Source organism: Amphibalanus amphitrite, unplaced genomic scaffold, assembly GCF_019059575.1.
Source record: "Amphibalanus amphitrite isolate SeventyFive unplaced genomic scaffold, NRLGWU_Aamphi_draft 000098F_arrow, whole genome shotgun sequence".
NCBI classification, from domain to species: Eukaryota; Metazoa; Arthropoda; class Thecostraca; order Balanomorpha; family Balanidae; genus Amphibalanus; species Amphibalanus amphitrite.
This window is the reverse complement of record NW_024881593.1, coordinates 148,532-166,890: the sequence shown is the minus strand read 5'-3', so window position 1 is coordinate 166,890 and position 18,359 is coordinate 148,532. Positions and strand designations below refer to the sequence as shown.

Here is an 18,359-nt window from a genome sequence, read left to right as displayed (position 1 = left end):
TGGAAATTCCGCCCTGGCGTGTTCGGCGCCGCCGGAACTGCTTTCGTTGGCAGCTGCCGACCAATCAGGGCCGGCCCCGACCGGACGGCCCCGCGGCACGGCTGGACCACCGGGCGGGCGGCGCCAGCGGCGATCGCCGGGCGCCTTTTCGCCGGGCTAACGTCACCGACGATGACAAGAGTCGTCGACGGCGACAATAACACCCACCTGAGAACGTGCCTGTCTATCGACCGACCGACCGGCAAACGGCGCGGTCACCGTTCAAGGACGGCCGGCGCCGTGCTGCGGGGTGGCCATCACGCCCGTGCAGGCGCCACCGGCCTCGTCAGGCCCGTCAGCGGCCGGCCGCTGCACCTGCCCGCTCATCAGCGTTGCAGCCGCACCGGCGCTTCCAGACAGTGGTAGAAATGCAGAATGACACGATGACGGTGCACAGTGACTGTCTGATGAGCTCACATGTCTAAAGACAGTCTGAGCGGTCCGGCTTTCGCGCGGGACAGATGAGACAAAGCTCACACCAAGCTGGACCAGCCCCAGCCACCTGCAGTGGGTGTGATTGGACTGAATTTGAGGCGTCACCCAAGTCCAAACTCAGGTGGCATTTTTTCCCATTAGTGCAGAAAGACACAACAAACTTCATTCTTTTTTCAGTCAGGTTTCAATTTTACCTAAAAATGGGCTTTTTAACGGTATGAACCATCTGTGAGTTACTTTCACTATCTCATAGTTTTGTTGATGCGGCCAACAGGAAAAAACTACCAGGGCAGAGTTCTACAAGATTTATTGTGATCAGGGCTTGTAGTCGGTGGGCCCACAGTAGTCGCAGACCGTGATGACCGTTATAACTGTGGGGACAACGGACGAAAGGTGTAATACATCCGGCACATAACCAATCGCCGCAGTAGGGGGTAGCACATGAACGAGCGAACAGATCATGTTGGTTACTAAGAAACTGAACTCAAACTCTAAGCACCGCTCGTTTAAATATACCAGACTGGCTGATTAAATAATCCAATCACACAGTATCGCGCTGTCTAACCAGTGCCAGTAGTGCCTATCGAAGAGATATAAGTGAGACTCACTTCGTCCGGGATTGTGAGTGGTCGTGCGTGCAGTCAATGTGGCTACCAAGCACAGTAGTCAGCTATCAGAGGCAAGGCACACATATGCGACACCTGAAAGACAAATGCCAGTCAAAAACAAATCCGTATATCTTGATGCGGTTAGCCGCTGGGGCGGGAACATGGCTCCCCAAAATTACGGTACTTATACCTAATTTTCCATCACTTTTCCACAGCGGCGTATTTAGAAAATCGCGAAGGGGGGGGCCAAGGGTTTGGAGGGCGCCACCTCACCCAAGGAGGGCGCCATACGGTCGCGAGATAAAAAATCGCTCAGTGGGGGTTGGGGGGTTGGGAGGCGTTTTTTACCATGCCACCAGTTTTTTTTTTTTGCGTAACCTCGTATAGGTCGTGCTGCATTGATTTTGCATCGTGTGTATTCTTTATACTCCAGGTCACAAAAGGTCAAGTGTTCTTGAAATGCTGCGCCGAAGGCGCGCGAAATTTTTGAAAACAACCTTTTCCTCCGCTTTTTAGGCACGCCTTTTATACGATCACTGTTCAAAGCTCCTCTCGCTCTTTTACCAAATTTGAAGGTGCAAAAAATACCTAAGGTTTGGTCGGGCCGCTGCCACACAAACTGTACAGAAAGCTTGGCTCATGGGTGTCGATGTATAAAAGTTTATTGGCGGTGGCATATCTACGCACCAGATCACCGTATCGGATTGATACCGGAGCGCGAGATGCGTAAACATCATCCAAATTACCTCAGACCAGCCTTCATAGCCTTCTCACAGATGCATACAGTGTACCCACCAGGCGCATAACCACGAGTCTGAAGTTACTGGGGACCACATGGAAGGCCGCGAAGACTGCAAATATAATATTTCAGGATCAGCCTTCGCCCGAGTGTGTGTGTGTGTGTGGGGGGGAGATGGTGGGGGGGGGGGCGTTTTTGGCCACACCTGCCTTTTTTTGTTGCGCGTGTAAGCACAACCGCGGCGCGCCCACCGACACAGGTAAACATGACACACTGAACCGGAAAATTGCACCTGTGACCCCTTCTATGCCTCTGAGATCATCTCAGGTCATGAAACATCTCCAACAGTTTTTTACCATTACTTTAGGTAGAAACATGTTAGAGCGCAAACACCATGGATGTGTTCAACTCAACAATACCAATCGCATGACATGCAACATGACCTTTTCCTTCCATGCGTCTCGACGAGACCAACGCGATGCCGGTAAAATCAGCGCCATGCTATTTTTGAGTCAACAGTTGTGATACAAAAACCTTTCCCGCAAAACGCCAACCTGGTGCTAAACCGTTAACCTTAGGTCAAAACTGAGAACATTGCTCAGAAAGGTCTTTGAAAAAGCTATCGAATGCGCTTTCCCGCAGCACTGCAGCTCTATTGGTTCCTGACGTATGCGCCAATTTGTGAAAAGTTGTCAAAATTGGGAATAAAAGTTTGTGAAAATTTTACCTTTGGTGACCTCCAGTGACCTGAGCGATGACTTGATCAAAAATGACATAGGTAATTCTGAAAGATACTGTAGCGAGCTATCGCTGCTTCTTACCGCGTCCTTCTAGCTTGCTTAGGTAATCTGGTGTGGCCAAAAGGCCCCCCCCCACCATGGCTAAGTTGGTTGAGAGGCCCACCCGGGCGCTGGCTAAACAAAACATCCAGTTTTGTTTTCCATTGACTACATATTACTCTTCACGTCGATTTAGAGACAATATTTGGCTATTCAAGCAAATTGAGGTCGTCGGTTTTACTGGGGACGGTCCCCAGTAACCCAAAAGTTACTGGGGACCGGTCCCCAGTGTCCCCAGTGGTGGTTACGCGCCTGGTACCCACATAACCAGTTTCAATCACCGAAACTTCAGATGCCTGCTGTTGCGCCCGAACCTGTTGACAATACTTAATCGTAATCCATATAGATGCCATGATGCACGTAAAGTAGGATCAATCCGTTAAGACCAAAGACGTGTTTTATGCATCGTAGAGCGTAGATAGTTTTGGTAGGTATAGATACTTCATTCATTGTGCTGAATGCACGTTCATTTGTGGCAGTTTTCACAGGCAAGACATCAACTATGTGCAATAGAACGACTAAGTTGAAAAACATGCCAAAGGAGTAAATAAATGATAGGAGGGCAGCGATCAACGGATGTTGCCAATAGGTAGAAGGGCTGCGATCCACAGGAGGGCACTAATAGGTAGAAGAGTCCCGATCAACATCCCGAGTTTCGACAGTAGGGCACCGATAGGTAGGAAGTTGGCGAGCAGCAGGAGGGCGCCAATGGATAGAAGGGCAGCGATCAACAGGAAGGCACCAATAGGTAGGAGGGCGCCGATCAACAATCAACAGGAGGGCGCCACCAGGTAAGAGGGTGGCGAGGAACAGGAGAGCACCAATAGGAGGGTGGCGATCAACAAGAGGTCGCCAATAGGTGGGAGGGCGGTCATCAACTGGAAGTCGCCAATGAGCGGAAGGGTGACGATTAAAATGGGGGTGGCAATGGTGAGGAGGGCGCCTTTGCTCAAGAGGATGACACGAACAGGAGGGCGTCTGTGCGGAGGGCGCTGGTCAACAGGAAGGTGCCAGTGGATAGGAGGGCGGTGATCAACAGGAGGGTGCCAGTGGTTGGGAGGGCGGCGATCTACACGAGGGCGCCAATAGGAGAAGGGCCCCGATTAACATTCAACAGGAAGGACTAGGGAACCAATAGGTAGGAGGGCGGCACTGAACAAGAGGGTGCCAAAAGGGAGAAAGGCGGCCTTCAAAATTTCACATGAGGGCTCAATAGGTAGGAGAGCGCCAATAATTATGAGGACGCCGATCAGCAGAAGGGCGGCAATGTGTAGCAGGGTGGCGACCTACAGGAGGGCGCCTTCGGGTGAGAGGGCGCTTATTTACAGGACAGCGGCTTACATAGGCGACCACCGTTACGCTTAGAGAGCTACAGCCTACAAATGTGGTTGGAGGGCGCCCGAGGGAGCCCTCCAACCGTATTTGGAGGGCGTATTTGGAATGGGCGTCCTCCGAGGGCGCCCTCCATCCGTATTTTCCCTGTAAACACATTCGCGATTGGAGGGCGCCCTCCAGTCGCGATTGTTTTTCGATTCGATTATATCACAATTGCATTTGCGATTGGAGGGCGCCTTCGGCGCCCTCCAATCGCAAAGGGCGCCTTCGGCGCCCAAGGGGGGGGGGGCCATGGCCCAGTGGCCCCCCCCCTGCCTACGCCCCTGCTTTTCCACACAGAACGTGAATAGCAGAGACGTTGTCCGCTATATACAAAACGCAGTCTGTTATACAATGGCACGCGTGATTCACATTTCGCAGCAACAACACGCTGTCACAAATCGATCACGGCGTCACTGTGACACATTATCACAATAGTGTCGATGACACTTTGTCACCGGAACTTGCGCAGCGCACACGAACGCAAGGAAAATAAACAAGGCTCCTCGACTGGGAATCACCCTACGACTTCAGCATGCGGATGACTTTGTGTATCGGTCTGTCATATTCAGCACGGCCGATACGCACTCGGACACTTCGTACCAGTCCATCACTGCTCGGGTACGTGGAAACCACGCGGCCCAGAGGCCAGCTGCATCGCGGGGCGTCAGCGTCGACGATGATCACGACGTCGCCTGGCTCGAGATTCAGCTCCGTCCGGTTCCACTTGCGACGCTCTTGGAGAGTTGGCAGAAACTCCCGCCTCCAGCGGAGCCAGAACTGGTTGGAGAGATACTGGACCCTCCTCCAGCGTTGTCTGACGTACAGGTCCGGGCGGTCGAAGTTCCCCGGCAGAGGGAGAACTACATTCTGTTTCAAGGTGAGTAGTTGACTAGGGGTGATAGGCTCTACTACATCTGAGTCAGTCATGCATGCATAGGACAGGGGGCGGCTGTTAACTACGGCTTCGGCTTCTGTCATGACCGTTCGAAGAAGTTCGTCGTCGATCTGGAGTCCCACATCTTGGAACAGGCTGTTGAGAGCGGCGCGAACAGACCGTATCTGGCGCTCCCAGGCGCCGCCCATGTGACTAGCCCGTGGGGTGATGTGGTCGAATTCCACGAGGTCGCAGTTGTCCTTCAGGATGGTCCTCCTGACCTGATCTCGGTCCATCTCGTTGAGTGCTGCCATGAGGTATCCCTCGCCACCGATGAAATTCGTGGCGTTGTCGCAGAAGAGCTTTCTGACTGGTCCCCTCCGACTAACAAAACGTCGGTAGGCGTTGATGAAAGCGTCTGCAGTCAGCGAGTTCAGAGTCTCGAGGTGAACGGCTCTCGAGCTCATGCACGTAAACACGATGCCCCATCTCTTCAGCTCGCTGCGACGCTCTTTGATGATGAAGGGTCCGAAACAGTCACATCCGGAATAGGTGAACGGTTCCATCTGTCCCACTCTCTCCTCCGGCAGGTCTGCCATCTTCTGGCCGCACGGTGTTCCTCTGAGCTTGATGCATTTGACGCACTTCTGTATGTACCGAGATACCGCCGTTCTTCCGTGAAGAATCCAAAATCCGGACAGCCGAATCTCGCTCAGCGTCATCGTTCGGCCTGAGTGCTTGGTCTTTTCATGGAAGTGCGCGATGATGAGGCGGCTGACGTGGTGATCCTTTGGCAGTATCACAGGGTGTGCCGTCTCCAGGGGCAGATCGCTTCTCCTCAGCCGTCCGCCTACTCGCAAGAGTCCATCTCTGGCCAGAAACGGGTCCAGACGGCGCACGCTGCTCCGCTTCTTGACTTGTTTCCGATCTGTCGTCGGATCCTCTTGAGTTGCCAGGTTCACCAACTCCTCTTCGAATTCATCTTCCTGAACGTTCTTCAGAATGGTCACTTCTGCGTCGTTCAGCTCATCTGTGTCAATGGGCATGTCTGTCAGCGATTTGCTCTCCTCCATACCTTCAGTGGTTGTGCTGCAGGTCCGCTTTTGCCTGATTCGGTTCAGGAGTCGTCGTCTGTATCGTAGGCAGATCGCTACTGCCTTCTTGGCGCGGAACCAGCTTGAAAAGGGAACAAGTCGGCTTGACAGATCAAACTTGGCGTCGTCCTGTCGGCTGCTGGTGACCAACACTCTTGTTTTCTTCACCTCTGGATCGTCTTCTTGTACCTCGACGAACCGTGGTTCTGCTGAGAGCTCTGCCGAATCCATCAAGAACTTGGGTCCGTGCCACCAGAGGTCACAGTTCTTGAGCTCACTTGCATCGAGGCCACGGGAGGCCAGATCTGCTGGATTGTCCTCAGATTTCACGAATCTCCATTGGTCCGGGACAGTGTGTTCCCGTATCTGTTGAACTCGGTTAGCAACGAAAACTTGAAACCTTCTGCTCTCATTGCCGATATAACCGAGCACGACCATGCTGTCGGTCCAGAAGAAGTGGCGCAGGTTCCGGATGTTGAGCTTCTTGTCCAAGAAGCTCGCGACCTTCACGGAGAGGACCGCCGCGGTCAGCTCGAGCCGCGGGATCGTGACTGCCCGCTTGGGCGTCACCTTCGCCTTGCTGATCACGAGACCCGAACAGATGTGTCCAAGCTCATCGATGGTTCGCAGGTAGGTAACCTGACCGTAGCCAGATGTACTTGCATCGGAGAAGTGATGCAACTCGTAAATCTTGATCTTGCCCTTGTTGGAGACGTAGCGTCTGGGGACAGAGATGTCGGAAAGCAAGCATATACTTTCCCTCCACTGCAGCCAGCGCACGGCGACGTCTTCTGCCACAGGTTCGTCCCAGTCATAGCCGTCACAGCAGAGGAGCTTCACGAACTGCTTGCCTTTCAGGATTACCGGAGATATCAGACCGACTGGATCGTACAGTGAACTCACCGTCGACAGAATGCCCCGTCTTGTAATGGGCTTGTCTGCAAGGTCCACGTTGATGTGCAGTGTGTCTGTTTCGGTGTTCCACTTCAGTCCGAGTGCTTGCTCGTAAGTAGGGTGGTGCAGACTGACGTCTACTGATGTCATTCCCTTAGAGACACTGTCAGGGGGAAGGCTAGCGACGACAGAGGGGTCGTTGGAAACAAACTTGTTGAGTTTGAATCCTCCATCTGCGCACAGGTGGATCGTGTCCATGGCTAGACGCGCAGCAGTGTCGGCATCCGGAACGCTGATGAGCCCATCGTCCACGTAGAAGTTGTGTCTGACAAAATCTGCCGCTTCTTTCCCGTACTTCTGCTCGTACGTGTCTGCCGTAGCGTTCAGGGCGTACATCGCGCATGCGGGGGAGGAGACCGCGCCGAAGAGATGAGTCTTCATCCGATACTGGACGGGCTCTCCGGATAAGTCGCCGTTTTCCCACCACAGGAATCTGAGCAGATCCCTGTGCTGCTCAGTCACGAGCACCTGATTAAACATCTCCTGGATGTCGCAGCTGATCGCCACTTCATCTTTTCTGAAGCGGATGATTACGCCCAGCAGATTGTTGATGAAGTCTGGTCCTTGGAGAAGGCTGTTATTCAGCGAGAATCCTTGGTATTCAGCGCTGCAGTCGTAGACGACTCTGATTTTCCCTTTCTTTGCGTGGTAGACACCGTGGTGAGGGACGAACCAGACCCTTCCATCGTCGTTTCCCAGTTCGTCTTCTGGCACCCGCTCCGCATATCCCTTGTTGAACGAGTCGGCCATGAACTTGTTGTAGTCATCGCTGAACTTCTTGTCGTTAGCGAGTCTTCTTTTCAGGCAGAAAAGCCGCTTCAATGCCAGCTTCTTGTTGTCTGGGAACTTCACATTCTGGTCCTTCAGAGGAAGTGGTCCTTCGAAGTGTTTGTCGGCTCTCTGATGGAAGTTCTCCTCCATTATCCTCAAGAATCGTCGGTCTTCTTGTGATACCTTCTTCTCCGTGTGTTCGTCACGAAAGTCGGCCTCGAACATGCGTGCGACTTCCAGTGGATTTACTTCTCGTGCCTGAGTTTTGAGTACGAAGTGACACGTCTTCGACTCTGCCGCCTGTACGCAGTGGCATGTTGGAGCAGATGTGGATCCCTCAACGAATCCCACAACGCTCCATCCCAGTTCTGTTCTGATTGCCCATGGGTCTTCGCCGCTTCCTGGAACAATCTCTCTCGGCTTCACTGCGCGGGGGCAGTTCATACCGATAAGTAGTCCGATGTCTGCGTCCGGTAGGTGAGGAGGAAGATCTTCCATCAGATGCTCGAGATGCTTCCACTTTTGCAGCGTGGTTGTTCGAGGGATGAGGTGTCTCTCCGCTGGTATCTCGACCCGTGTGTAGGTGGCTGGAAGGTTGATGCGGTCGGTGGTCGTGAGCCCTTGGACCGAAAGTCCCGTCACTCTGAGGCTGTCCACCGTTGCCTTTCCAGCCATGGTGCTGAGTTGAAGCGCAATCTTCTCTCCTCTACCTCCAACTTTCTGCAGCGTTGTTTCGGTCATGAAACACGCATCTGACTGCGGGTCAAGAACTGCGTAGACGATTGCCTGTCGATTAGGGTCGTCCTCGCTTCGAAGAATGACGGGAACAATCATGGTGTGAAGACAGGCTGATTTCTGACAATCGCCCTCAACCGCCACCTTGAATGTGGTTGCACGAGTTTCCGGAGTGCCGTCGCTTGAGCCTGCTGGCCTCTTCACCGGAGTCGACGCCGTGTACTTCTCTCTTGAGTCGCTGTGCAACAGCGTTGGGTGAGAGTAACCACACTTCTCACATCTTCTCCTGCTTCGGCATTCCTTCCAAATGTGACCGTGGCGGAGACAGCCTCTACAGAGTCCATGTCGCTTGACCGCCTCGTGCCTCTCTTCTGATGTCATGGCCTTGAAGTCCTTGCATGTCTCGATAGAGTGCTGCTGTCCACAGATCTTGCATGGCCAAGGAGGCCGTGGCTTCGCTGACGGTGGACTTCGGTGCTTCGGGGCGTCAGCAGGTTCATCTGATGCTGCCAAAGAAATGAAGGTGTGAGCGCTTTCCTTGCGGCTGACACGACCTCTGGCTGGTGTGTCTCGACCCGAAGTCGAAAATACATCTGGTGTGCCGTCGACCGGTCCACAGGCGATCCTAGCCTCCCTGTTCAGGAAACTCACAAACTCTTCGAACGGCGGGTAGCCCGGTTGAGTCCCCGCGTCAGGCTCGAACAGTCTCTTGTCGACGACACGCCTCCACTTGTCCACGATGTGTTTAGGCAGTTTCCGCAGGATCTCGTTGTTCTGGTTGCAGTCGTTAAGAGATTCGAGACCCGATACGTGATGTGAGACCGCGAGGCAGCTATCCAGGTAGTCCGCCAATCGTCTTAGACCGCTCCCATCACCAGCGCGCACCGGTGGCCACTCCTTCAGCTTCTTGCGGTACGTGCGTGAGACGATGAAGTCATTTCCGTAGCGGTCGTACAGCTTCTTCTTCGCTTGATTGTACGCGTCTGCTGACCTAAGGAGAAGAAATCCTTCAATCACTGTTCTCGCTTCTCCTCCGGTGTACCTGGAGAGGTAGTGCAGTCGTTCTGTCGCCGATGACGTTCTGCTCTCGATGAAGCTCTCGAAGGCCTTCACCCAGGGATGAAACCTCTCGACGCTTCCCTGGAAGACCTCCGGTTCCAGCGCTGGAAGCTGGCCTCTTCGCTGCTCTGCGAACAGATCTGATAAGTTAGTGGGTCCCGCAGCTAGCGTCCCGGAGCTACGTTCTACATTTAGCTGCTCCTCTGGCTCTATCATCGCGCTGGGCCTGAAGATACGTGCGCCAGGGTTCAGCCCATGATGAAGTGTAGTCGATTCAGGCCCGTCAGCTACGCTGATGTGAGCGCTGCCGCCCTGCGCAGATGACAGAGGCGCTGCTCCGGCATCTGCCACGCTGAGCGAAACGCTGGCGCGCTGAGAGGAAGATATATCGCCGCGAACTTCGCTGGTTGTCACGGGAGCACCTGCACTTCGAACAGGTCCTACTTGGATTGACTCCGCTGGAGCTGTCACGTCATTCTCCGCAGGTAGTCTGTAGGTCTTTCCGTCTTCCAACTCCATCTCAAATTTGTGCAGTGCCTTACTCTGCTCTTCCACAGTGCTGAGCTCCACTTCCAGTTCAAGATCCTCCTCTTTCCACTTGATGGCCTGTTTCTCTTGTTCGATTTCTCGTCTTCTCAGCACAGCCGCTTGTCTCGCTCGCAGGGCTGCTTTCTGATGTTCGTCTTGCATTTGTAGGATCTTCAAGGAGGCTCGAACAGAAGCAACCGATGTCGATGTCCGAGAGTTCCCACTGCGACCGGTCACCGACGGAGCTCGGGCTTCTGTGCTCCTCAGTTTCTCCAGGGCTTCTTGCATCTGCAAGTTAAGTGCTTGAAACTGTTCAATGTCTCTCTGAAGGAGGGCGACCTCGTCTGATGGCAGCAGGATTCTCAGGTCTGACAGAGTCTGAAGAAGATTCACATAGCAATGGGTCCACTCCTTCAGTTCTGGTTTTCCCAAGTCTGGGACGATAGTGCCATCGTCCTCCACCATCTTCTCAGTGTGCCTTTTCAGCTCCTTGAGCTGCCTCTTGAACACCTTCGTCTTCATCTCCTTCTGGTGTTCTCTTCCTGCCTCAGTCAGGCGCACCTGTCGTCTACTTGCAGATGTCTGTTCCTGGTTCTCTTCCCCGTCCATAATCGTATAGTTCAGGGGGACTGGGAGTTAGCTGAGGTCTACACTCCACTGCACCTGAATCGTTAGTAGACAACTGCCTTTCCAACTACAAATAGGTCTCCAGATAATGAAGAATGAGTGGCACGATGTCAGGCTAGACAGCCCTCAGGTTAGGATCAAATGTGAGGATCATCTCTACTGGCCGTGAACATCAATCTACTGTGTCACCACTCTACTGATGGGCAACACCACCACCTCACAACAGGTGGAAGAATTATAACTGATCCGGCCAACAGGAAAAAACTACCAGGGCAGAGTTCTACAAGATTTATTGTGATCAGGGCTTGTAGTCGGTGGGCCCACAGTAGTCGCAGACCGTGATGACCGTTATAACTGTGGGGACAACGGACGAAAGGTGTAATACATCCGGCACATAACCAATCGCCGCAGTAGGGGGTAGCACATGAACGAGCGAACAGATCATGTTGGTTACTAAGAAACTGAACTCAAACTCTAAGCACCGCTCGTTTAAATATACCAGACTGGCTGATTAAATAATCCAATCACACAGTATCGCGCTGTCTAACCAGTGCCAGTAGTGCCTATCGAAGAGATATAAGTGAGACTCACTTCGTCCGGGATTGTGAGTGGTCGTGCGTGCAGTCAATGTGGCTACCAAGCACAGTAGTCAGCTATCAGAGGCAAGGCACACATATGCGACACCTGAAAGACAAATGCCAGTCAAAAACAAATCCGTATATCCTGATGCGGTTAGCCGCTGGGGCGGGAACATTTGTGTTTGTCTGCTTGACAAATGACAAAGTAGCAGTGATTTTAAAGTCCATCCATGCATATACCAATTATGAATCATTGCAGCCATATAAAGAGACAATCAACAGAAGACAATTGTCATAAATAATAGTTAAAAGAGTATCTTGAGGAAATAATCGGTTTTGAAGTGCCCATTCAGCATTGTTCTCCTCAATTTGATTAAATTGCTTAATAGCATGCCTTCACCGACAATCTATTAATTTGTCTAGCAAAAACTGACGGGTGAATCGATAGGGCGGTCGCTCTGTTGTCCACCTGTTCTGCGGTCCAATTTCGACCCTGTTACAAACACGCACCGCGTCCGAGTCGTGTTTACGCTAACCTCCGCTCTATTCCAAATTCACCTATCTATCCGCCGTCGCTTCAAAACGTGTTGTTTTGGCCGGCACTGTGACGGTTACTCTCGAGGATATATTGTTACAGTGATGGCGGAGTTGGGTGGCTTTGACGCTGCCTTTCAAATGGACTACAGAGAGACATGATTGCATATGTTTACTGCGCTCGCCGTGCGGGGGTGGAGCCGGCGAAATGAAAGGCGCAGCTCAAACGCGCAGGCTGCGTAGCCAACAGGGAAACCTGACGCTGCGTAGTGCCTAACTATAGTGGTAGAGGCATGGCCTGTTGCGGACAAGAACACATATAACTGCCTTTGTTTTTTATTAAAACATATCTTTATATGTCAATCCACAAATCACATCCCCGTGTGAGATTCAGGATAGTTTATGGACAGTGGACACTGAACAGTGAACACAATTGATAGGTCATTGGCCGGATGGATAGGAAAACTGCATGCTAGGCACACGGGTATACGACGTGGTCCGTGCAGTGTGCATGTCATCTACCTATCATTAGCAAATTCTTTTTAATTTCGGAAATATAACCCATAAGTCGCAACGTCACCATACGTATAGCTGCACAGACTCTATTCACGTCTGGGACGGCGATGCATTTATTCATTAATTTGCTGAGACATCGATAATAAAATTAGACAAACTGTTCAGAGTAGACGGGTTCAGAGTAGACGGGTTCAGAGTAGACGGGTACCTCATCACACCCAGTAAATCCACAATACACCTTTTCAGGCTATGAAGTTCCCGGTAAGAATACCATTAATAACATTGATTAAACACGCGAACAGAGACGGGATACCTACAACGTGTAGCATGTTTCTGAATGGATCCGCCCTTACGATGCGATAGATACTCTGGGTTCCCATCGGAATTTCGTACAAATGGTCAGTTTTAGTCTATGTATTAGATCGGTATATGAGTTTTTAGTTTGCAGAGTAAAACTTACCTGTCCTTCCAGTGCTCGATGAGTTTAGCGTCGCTGTAAAGAATGCGTTCGCTTGAAATGTGGGCGTGTCGTACAGCTTTCTTGCTGTCAGGAATCAAATCTGACAGCTCTTTCGACAGCAGTTTAAGTATCCAGCCATCAAACGCCCTTCATCAGCCACAGTCCGTAGGTCGCAGAAATGGCAAGTTCCTCCTCCTCTGTCCAGTCCTTGGTTTGCCCCGGAGTAGCAGGAACCCACTCCGATACAGCCCTCCCCGGTAGCCGGTCCCGACTCGACTGACCTATCGGGCCACACCGGCGACACCGCCGACGGTACAGACATACACCGCCCCAGGGCAGGGCGGGGTGACACCCCGGCCCACACCACCTCCGTGCCGAGCGGCAGACAGCGCGCCACACCTCGCTACAAACGCGCCACACCTCGCCACGAGCGCTGCACTTCGCCTCGGCAGCCGCAGTGTCATGTCGAGCATCGTATAAATCTGGAGCGCCGCCGGCAAAGGATGAGGAGCCATTACCGTCAACTGGCCGGCAGTGAATTTTTAACGGCCCCATTCAAAGCGCGACGGGTGTCGTTGGCGCCTCGTCGGCTCTGTAGAGCCTGTGTGTTGTGTCCGTGTCGGCCCCGAGTGGGGCCAATTCCAGGTGTGTTCGATGGTGTCGGCCGGTGCCTGCGGACGCGAATCCGCGCGCGCGAATGGGGCCCGGCCCCGCCGACACGGCCCCACGATACGTCTACGGTGGACGACCAAACTGCATGGGAAACGCAGGGGTGTTCAGGGATGGGGATTTATCGGACGAGTTTGATGCATAGGGAGTCGGTGTATTGGTATAGCACACGCACACACGCTATGGTTACAACGCGCGGCCGGTTGTGGGAGCACTTTTGAAGTTCGTGAAATTATCCGCTCTTACTGGCACATGCATTGTGCACTTGCAGTGTGGATGCCGTATGAGCGCATTGGTTACTTGTGTATTGGTTTCGTTTACATTGATGCGAAAATAATCAAGTAGGTAAGTATGTCGCTTTTTAGCCAAGGGTTTTAATTTTGAGGTTACTAAGTTTCCCTATCTATATTCACCCCATATTTACCGTATTTACCGTATATCACGTCGGCTTGCCGTATTCTATTCTGCAGGAAAATGCACAGAACTTCATTATACATTCATAAGTGGAAAATGGACCTACAGGGTGATTCATAGCCGTGTGACCGAAAATAAATGAAAACTACAGGAAATGCTTTCGTGTTACATGCGATTGCGAAGCACCATATGAAAGAGCCAAATCTGAAGTTTTGATCCATGTATTGTATCAGTAATATACACTTTTCCTTTGAAGCTCACACTCATTTCAGACAAGATGCTCAAAATGGCCACCTCGGCGACGGATGACTCCAGCACCAGATCCCTAAAGTTGGCGATGGCGCGGGCGCACCACATGTCTAAGGAAATGGAGCCAAAGAAGCTTGCAATGGCGTCCTTCAGTCGCATAATATTCTGGGGACTCTCCTAAAAGATCTCGGACTTTGCATAGCCCCGAGGAAGAATTGCATGCGACGTTGAGATCCGGCGAGTGTGGCGCCCACGGGACCTCAGCGCTCTTTGAAATCAACTTTCCGGGGTTCGCTTACCATTTTTTTTTCTGCCGTATTTATCATTAAACCGTGTCCTCTGTTTTGAATTTATTAATAATTATATTAATTGTTATCTTCTTTGGAGCTTCCCTAGGGTGCAGGCCCTCAGACGTGCAGAACTATCTTGGTGTCCGCTTAACGGACTGCGCTAAATTATACAAATTACACATTTCTACATTTTGCTGCACTGTGTACATCTTGAGCGATATACAGAGACTAGACCAAGACCGAACAAAACTTCATAAAATTTGCTACTAGCACGTGAAATTTCACGCGAAAATATGCAATCCTCTTCTCAAGAGAGATCAACTAAATAGGTCACACGGCTATGAATCACCCTGTATTTCCCCAATGTTTTTGTAGGTAACCTACGTCACATTTGGCTTACTCAGCGAACACCCGATAAACTCCCATCACAGTAATCATCTGCTGTCCAGCAGGATATGCGCCTATACCTTCGGCCAGGTAAGTAATCATTGGGCCCATGAAGAACATCGTCATTTGCAAAGGCTCATGTGATCAAACAGACAAACATCGCTAGGCAAATATTCACTAATAGTGCTTATGTACGAGCTGTATGTATGTAACGTTAATAACCCTCTGAAGGTCGCATAGCTCAGCTGAATTTATACCAGCGATATCCTGAAGATCAAGGCCCAATTGGAATACCCTGTGAACCCTCGTATGTGAATGATGATGACATTTGACACGGAAATGGTGCACTAATTCAACACATGGTAGTCAAATGCTTATATCCATTGCTGCTTGCCCAAAGTGACACGTCATTGGCGAAGCGCCTTGTGGTACCCTGCACTTTGCACGATGTCCAGGAATTTGGTTTTTTTTTTTTTTTCGCTGAGTGCATGTTTTCATTTGAAAGGTGCCACAGATACACTTACCTACCATTGAATACGTCCGAGGTTCTATTTGGGAGCTAAGGCTGCAAAAAATGATTCGTGGTCTTCATGACCATAACTCACAAGCAACATTGACTTATTGGATTGGTATGCATTTCTCACATCCAACACAAAAATATGTCAAGATACCGAACTCAAAATGCAGTTGCAAAAACAAATAGCAAGCATGTCTGCGCAGCAATACAGTAAGGTATACAGTAGACTAACTAGGTACAGCCCACCGCTAAAGTAATGTAGGGTTTTACCAATCTCAACGGTTGGCTTTGACTGGCGATTGTTTAATGCGGAGTGATCGGAAAGAAGATGTCAATAGCTAAAGTTGCAGCTGCAAGGGTGACGATACATATAAGCTACATTCAAAGTTTCATTGTAGTCTGGCTAATCGTTCCTAAGCTTCAGAAGCAGAACATACCCATGACTGAAACCCCACATTACTTTTGCTGTGGACTGTACCTACATAGGTACCTACTTCCGCGTCATCTGGAAATAAAAAAGTTATCACGCATGATCGAGTTATATGCCCATTTTTCGAGTTTAGTCTTCGGTGGTCAGTCGCTCACCTTCCACCGTTTCTGAAGACCTGAGGCCAGTTTCACCAATAAAAAACAGATGGCTGCGATTATTTTTTGACAAAACGATAGTCTATAAATCCTATTTACCGGTGGAAAAAGTAGTTGCTGACCAAATATTAAAGCACTTGGAAGCTACGTTATTACATTTTTCAAGTCAGCAATTAGAATTTTTAGCAGTAAATGACATTTTGAGACTATCGTTTTGTCAAAAAATAATCGCAGCCGTCTGTTTTTTATTGGTGAAACTGGCCTCAGGACCGTTTTCTGCTCTCACGTATAGAGACGAGACGTGTCTGGCGAGCTGTTCATTACCCCCATAACGCCTGGATGGACACTCACACCTACCAGCTGCATATTGATCTGTGGTCAGCGGCGGGTGCCCGTGTAGAAAAGGGTAATGCAATAGACAACCTCTAACGCTGCACCGCTAGATCCGTGTGCGCTTCCAACAGCATTGGCCAGTGCTGAGTCCGATCTGACCGGGCCCTTTACATAGAGTGTTGAGGGACTGTCTCAGGCTGAATAAGTCCCGTGTCGTTTTTAATTACGTATACAAATTAATGACTGAAGGTCAACCATTCTGCTTATTCTCAGGGTTAGTCCATTCTCACACTCGATCATTCTTATTCCTTCCCAATGCTTCGGGCAGACGGTCACTAGTCAATAGAGCATACCCAATCAACTGACAATTATAATTCCATCACTCCAGATCCAGCCAACCGGAGAGCAGCAGCATGCCCTACCCATCTGGGCTGACCCTTTAAGCGCCCGGTTAGCCTCACCCGCTGCGAGGCATGCCTAACTGGACGAGCTCGCTGCGGCATATCAGTTGGTCGTCGAGTCAGCCCTAAAAATATTTCCCTGTAGCATCATATCGTATGGCTTTATAATAGTTTCATTAGACCAAAAACAGCAGCAACAAGGACGAAATCATGTGGAGGACACCAATGCACCGCAAACAGCAGGCAAACGGCTGGTTAGGTAATATTAGTACCTTCAGAAGTAAAATCGATACAACCCAACAACTATGTAAGTCAAGATGTGAATGATATATGTGGCACGCAGTAGCGATAACTGCGACGAAATCGAACTAAATCATTGGTCCTGGGTTAGGTCACTTTGAGATATAGAAGCACCTCGTTGACATATAAGCTCTGAATCTCCCTCTGGTGTGCTCCAGAACTCATCAAGTTAAATGAGTCTGATAATCTCGTAATTCATGGCTTGTCAAGCTTAATTTCGTCAGCCTTATGCAGCCCCGCTCATATGCATTAGTCACTACGGTCACCGACTGAGGATAACTTTCACACCACTTGAGAACTTCCCGGGAAGACAGAAACTTCATGCAGAGAAACTCCAGTTATGGACAAATAGGCTTCCAATTCCATTGTTACCTCGTGCTTCCACGAACTCGCTATTATAATGGTTATTGCCGAGTCACGACCTGCGAGTGCCATGTGGGCTGTGGAATAAATCGGAAAGGCCAGACGTGCATAAATCAAATTGCAATTAATTTTATTATCAAATTAACCTAAGTAAATACCACAATTCCACTTCAATTTTTATCATATCCTCCGATATTAATTGCAAGAGAAACCGTTGCGCTAACAAGGCTGATTGGTAAAAAGACGGAACTGTATAGATTGATCCGCGAAGTTAACGCAGTTATAAGTTGCTTGCAATCTCAGATTAACAAGGTCTTGAGTGATCAAGTATTCATAGTTCGCTGGTTTGTGCGTCGAGTGCTGCTTGAATTACTTCGGTCGAAAGGTCAAACTTTTTACGAGCGAAAGGTTCAGGTTTTTACCTTTATGAATGGCAAGTCTTTGAAGTCTACCTCAACAGTTCGCTCTTGTCCAGCGTCCAGCGATCTCAGGGTGATTAACGACCCGGATCGCTGCGGGTCGTAAGACGACCTCCGGTTCGCCCCAGTGGTGGGCGGAGCCCTGCTCGGTATCTTCACATGTAAAACGTGTCCCACCTTATCGCGTGTGGTCTGTGGGACGCCGCCGCGGCGGAAAACATGCTAATTGGGATCTACCGGAGCCCCCGCTGGGAGCGGGTGGTGGTGCGCCGGAGAGGAGACGGCCGGGACGTGGCGCAAAACACAGACGAGCTGGAGACCTCTATTTTCTCGGTGGACAGAAATGGGTTGAGGATTCCGGCTGTGGTGATGGTGTAAAATCTCACACAATGTAGGTACTTTGTGTTGATTTTCAGTGTTGTTTGCTGATGGCACTACGTCGGCGCTGTAATTTTACCTTTCTTCAAGCATTCTAAATAACGGACCGTTTAGCGGATGATGATAAATTGAATTCTTTTTCAAGCGACCCTCTATACATTTTAAGCTCGATGCCCATTGCCTGCAAACAAAGCTGCAGAGAAGTCGGCAGAGTCGTTATCGAAATAAAAAGCATTTCTTATCGCTACGAACTTCAATGTATACGGCAACTGCAGCGAGACGGCCGC

The 18,359-nt window shown here is 50.6% G+C and overlaps 1 protein-coding gene and 2 long non-coding RNA genes across 3 annotated transcripts; all 3 read right to left on the bottom strand.

Annotated features, from left to right (window-relative positions):
* Positions 1 to 764: 764 nt before the first annotated feature.
* On the bottom strand, positions 765 to 1,289 carry LOC122380439. The gene is made up of 2 exons (XR_006256330.1): positions 1,083 to 1,289; positions 765 to 845 (listed from the first exon to the last, which is right to left on the bottom strand). It is a non-coding gene; the product is annotated as an uncharacterized LOC122380439 (long non-coding RNA).
* A 3,267-nt stretch (positions 1,290 to 4,556) lies between these two features.
* LOC122380420 lies at positions 4,557 to 7,955 on the bottom strand. The gene is made up of 2 exons (XM_043363571.1): positions 5,092 to 7,955; positions 4,557 to 4,851 (listed from the first exon to the last, which is right to left on the bottom strand). Exons 1-2 carry the CDS (start codon positions 7,953 to 7,955, stop codon positions 4,557 to 4,559), a joined length of 3,159 nt encoding a protein of 1,052 aa, XP_043219506.1.
* Positions 7,956 to 10,952: 2,997 nt separating this feature from the next.
* Positions 10,953 to 11,396, bottom strand: LOC122380438. Its single transcript, XR_006256329.1, has 2 exons — positions 11,271 to 11,396; positions 10,953 to 11,033 (listed from the first exon to the last, which is right to left on the bottom strand). It is a non-coding gene; the product is annotated as an uncharacterized LOC122380438 (long non-coding RNA).
* Between the last annotated feature and the right edge of the window lie 6,963 nt (positions 11,397 to 18,359).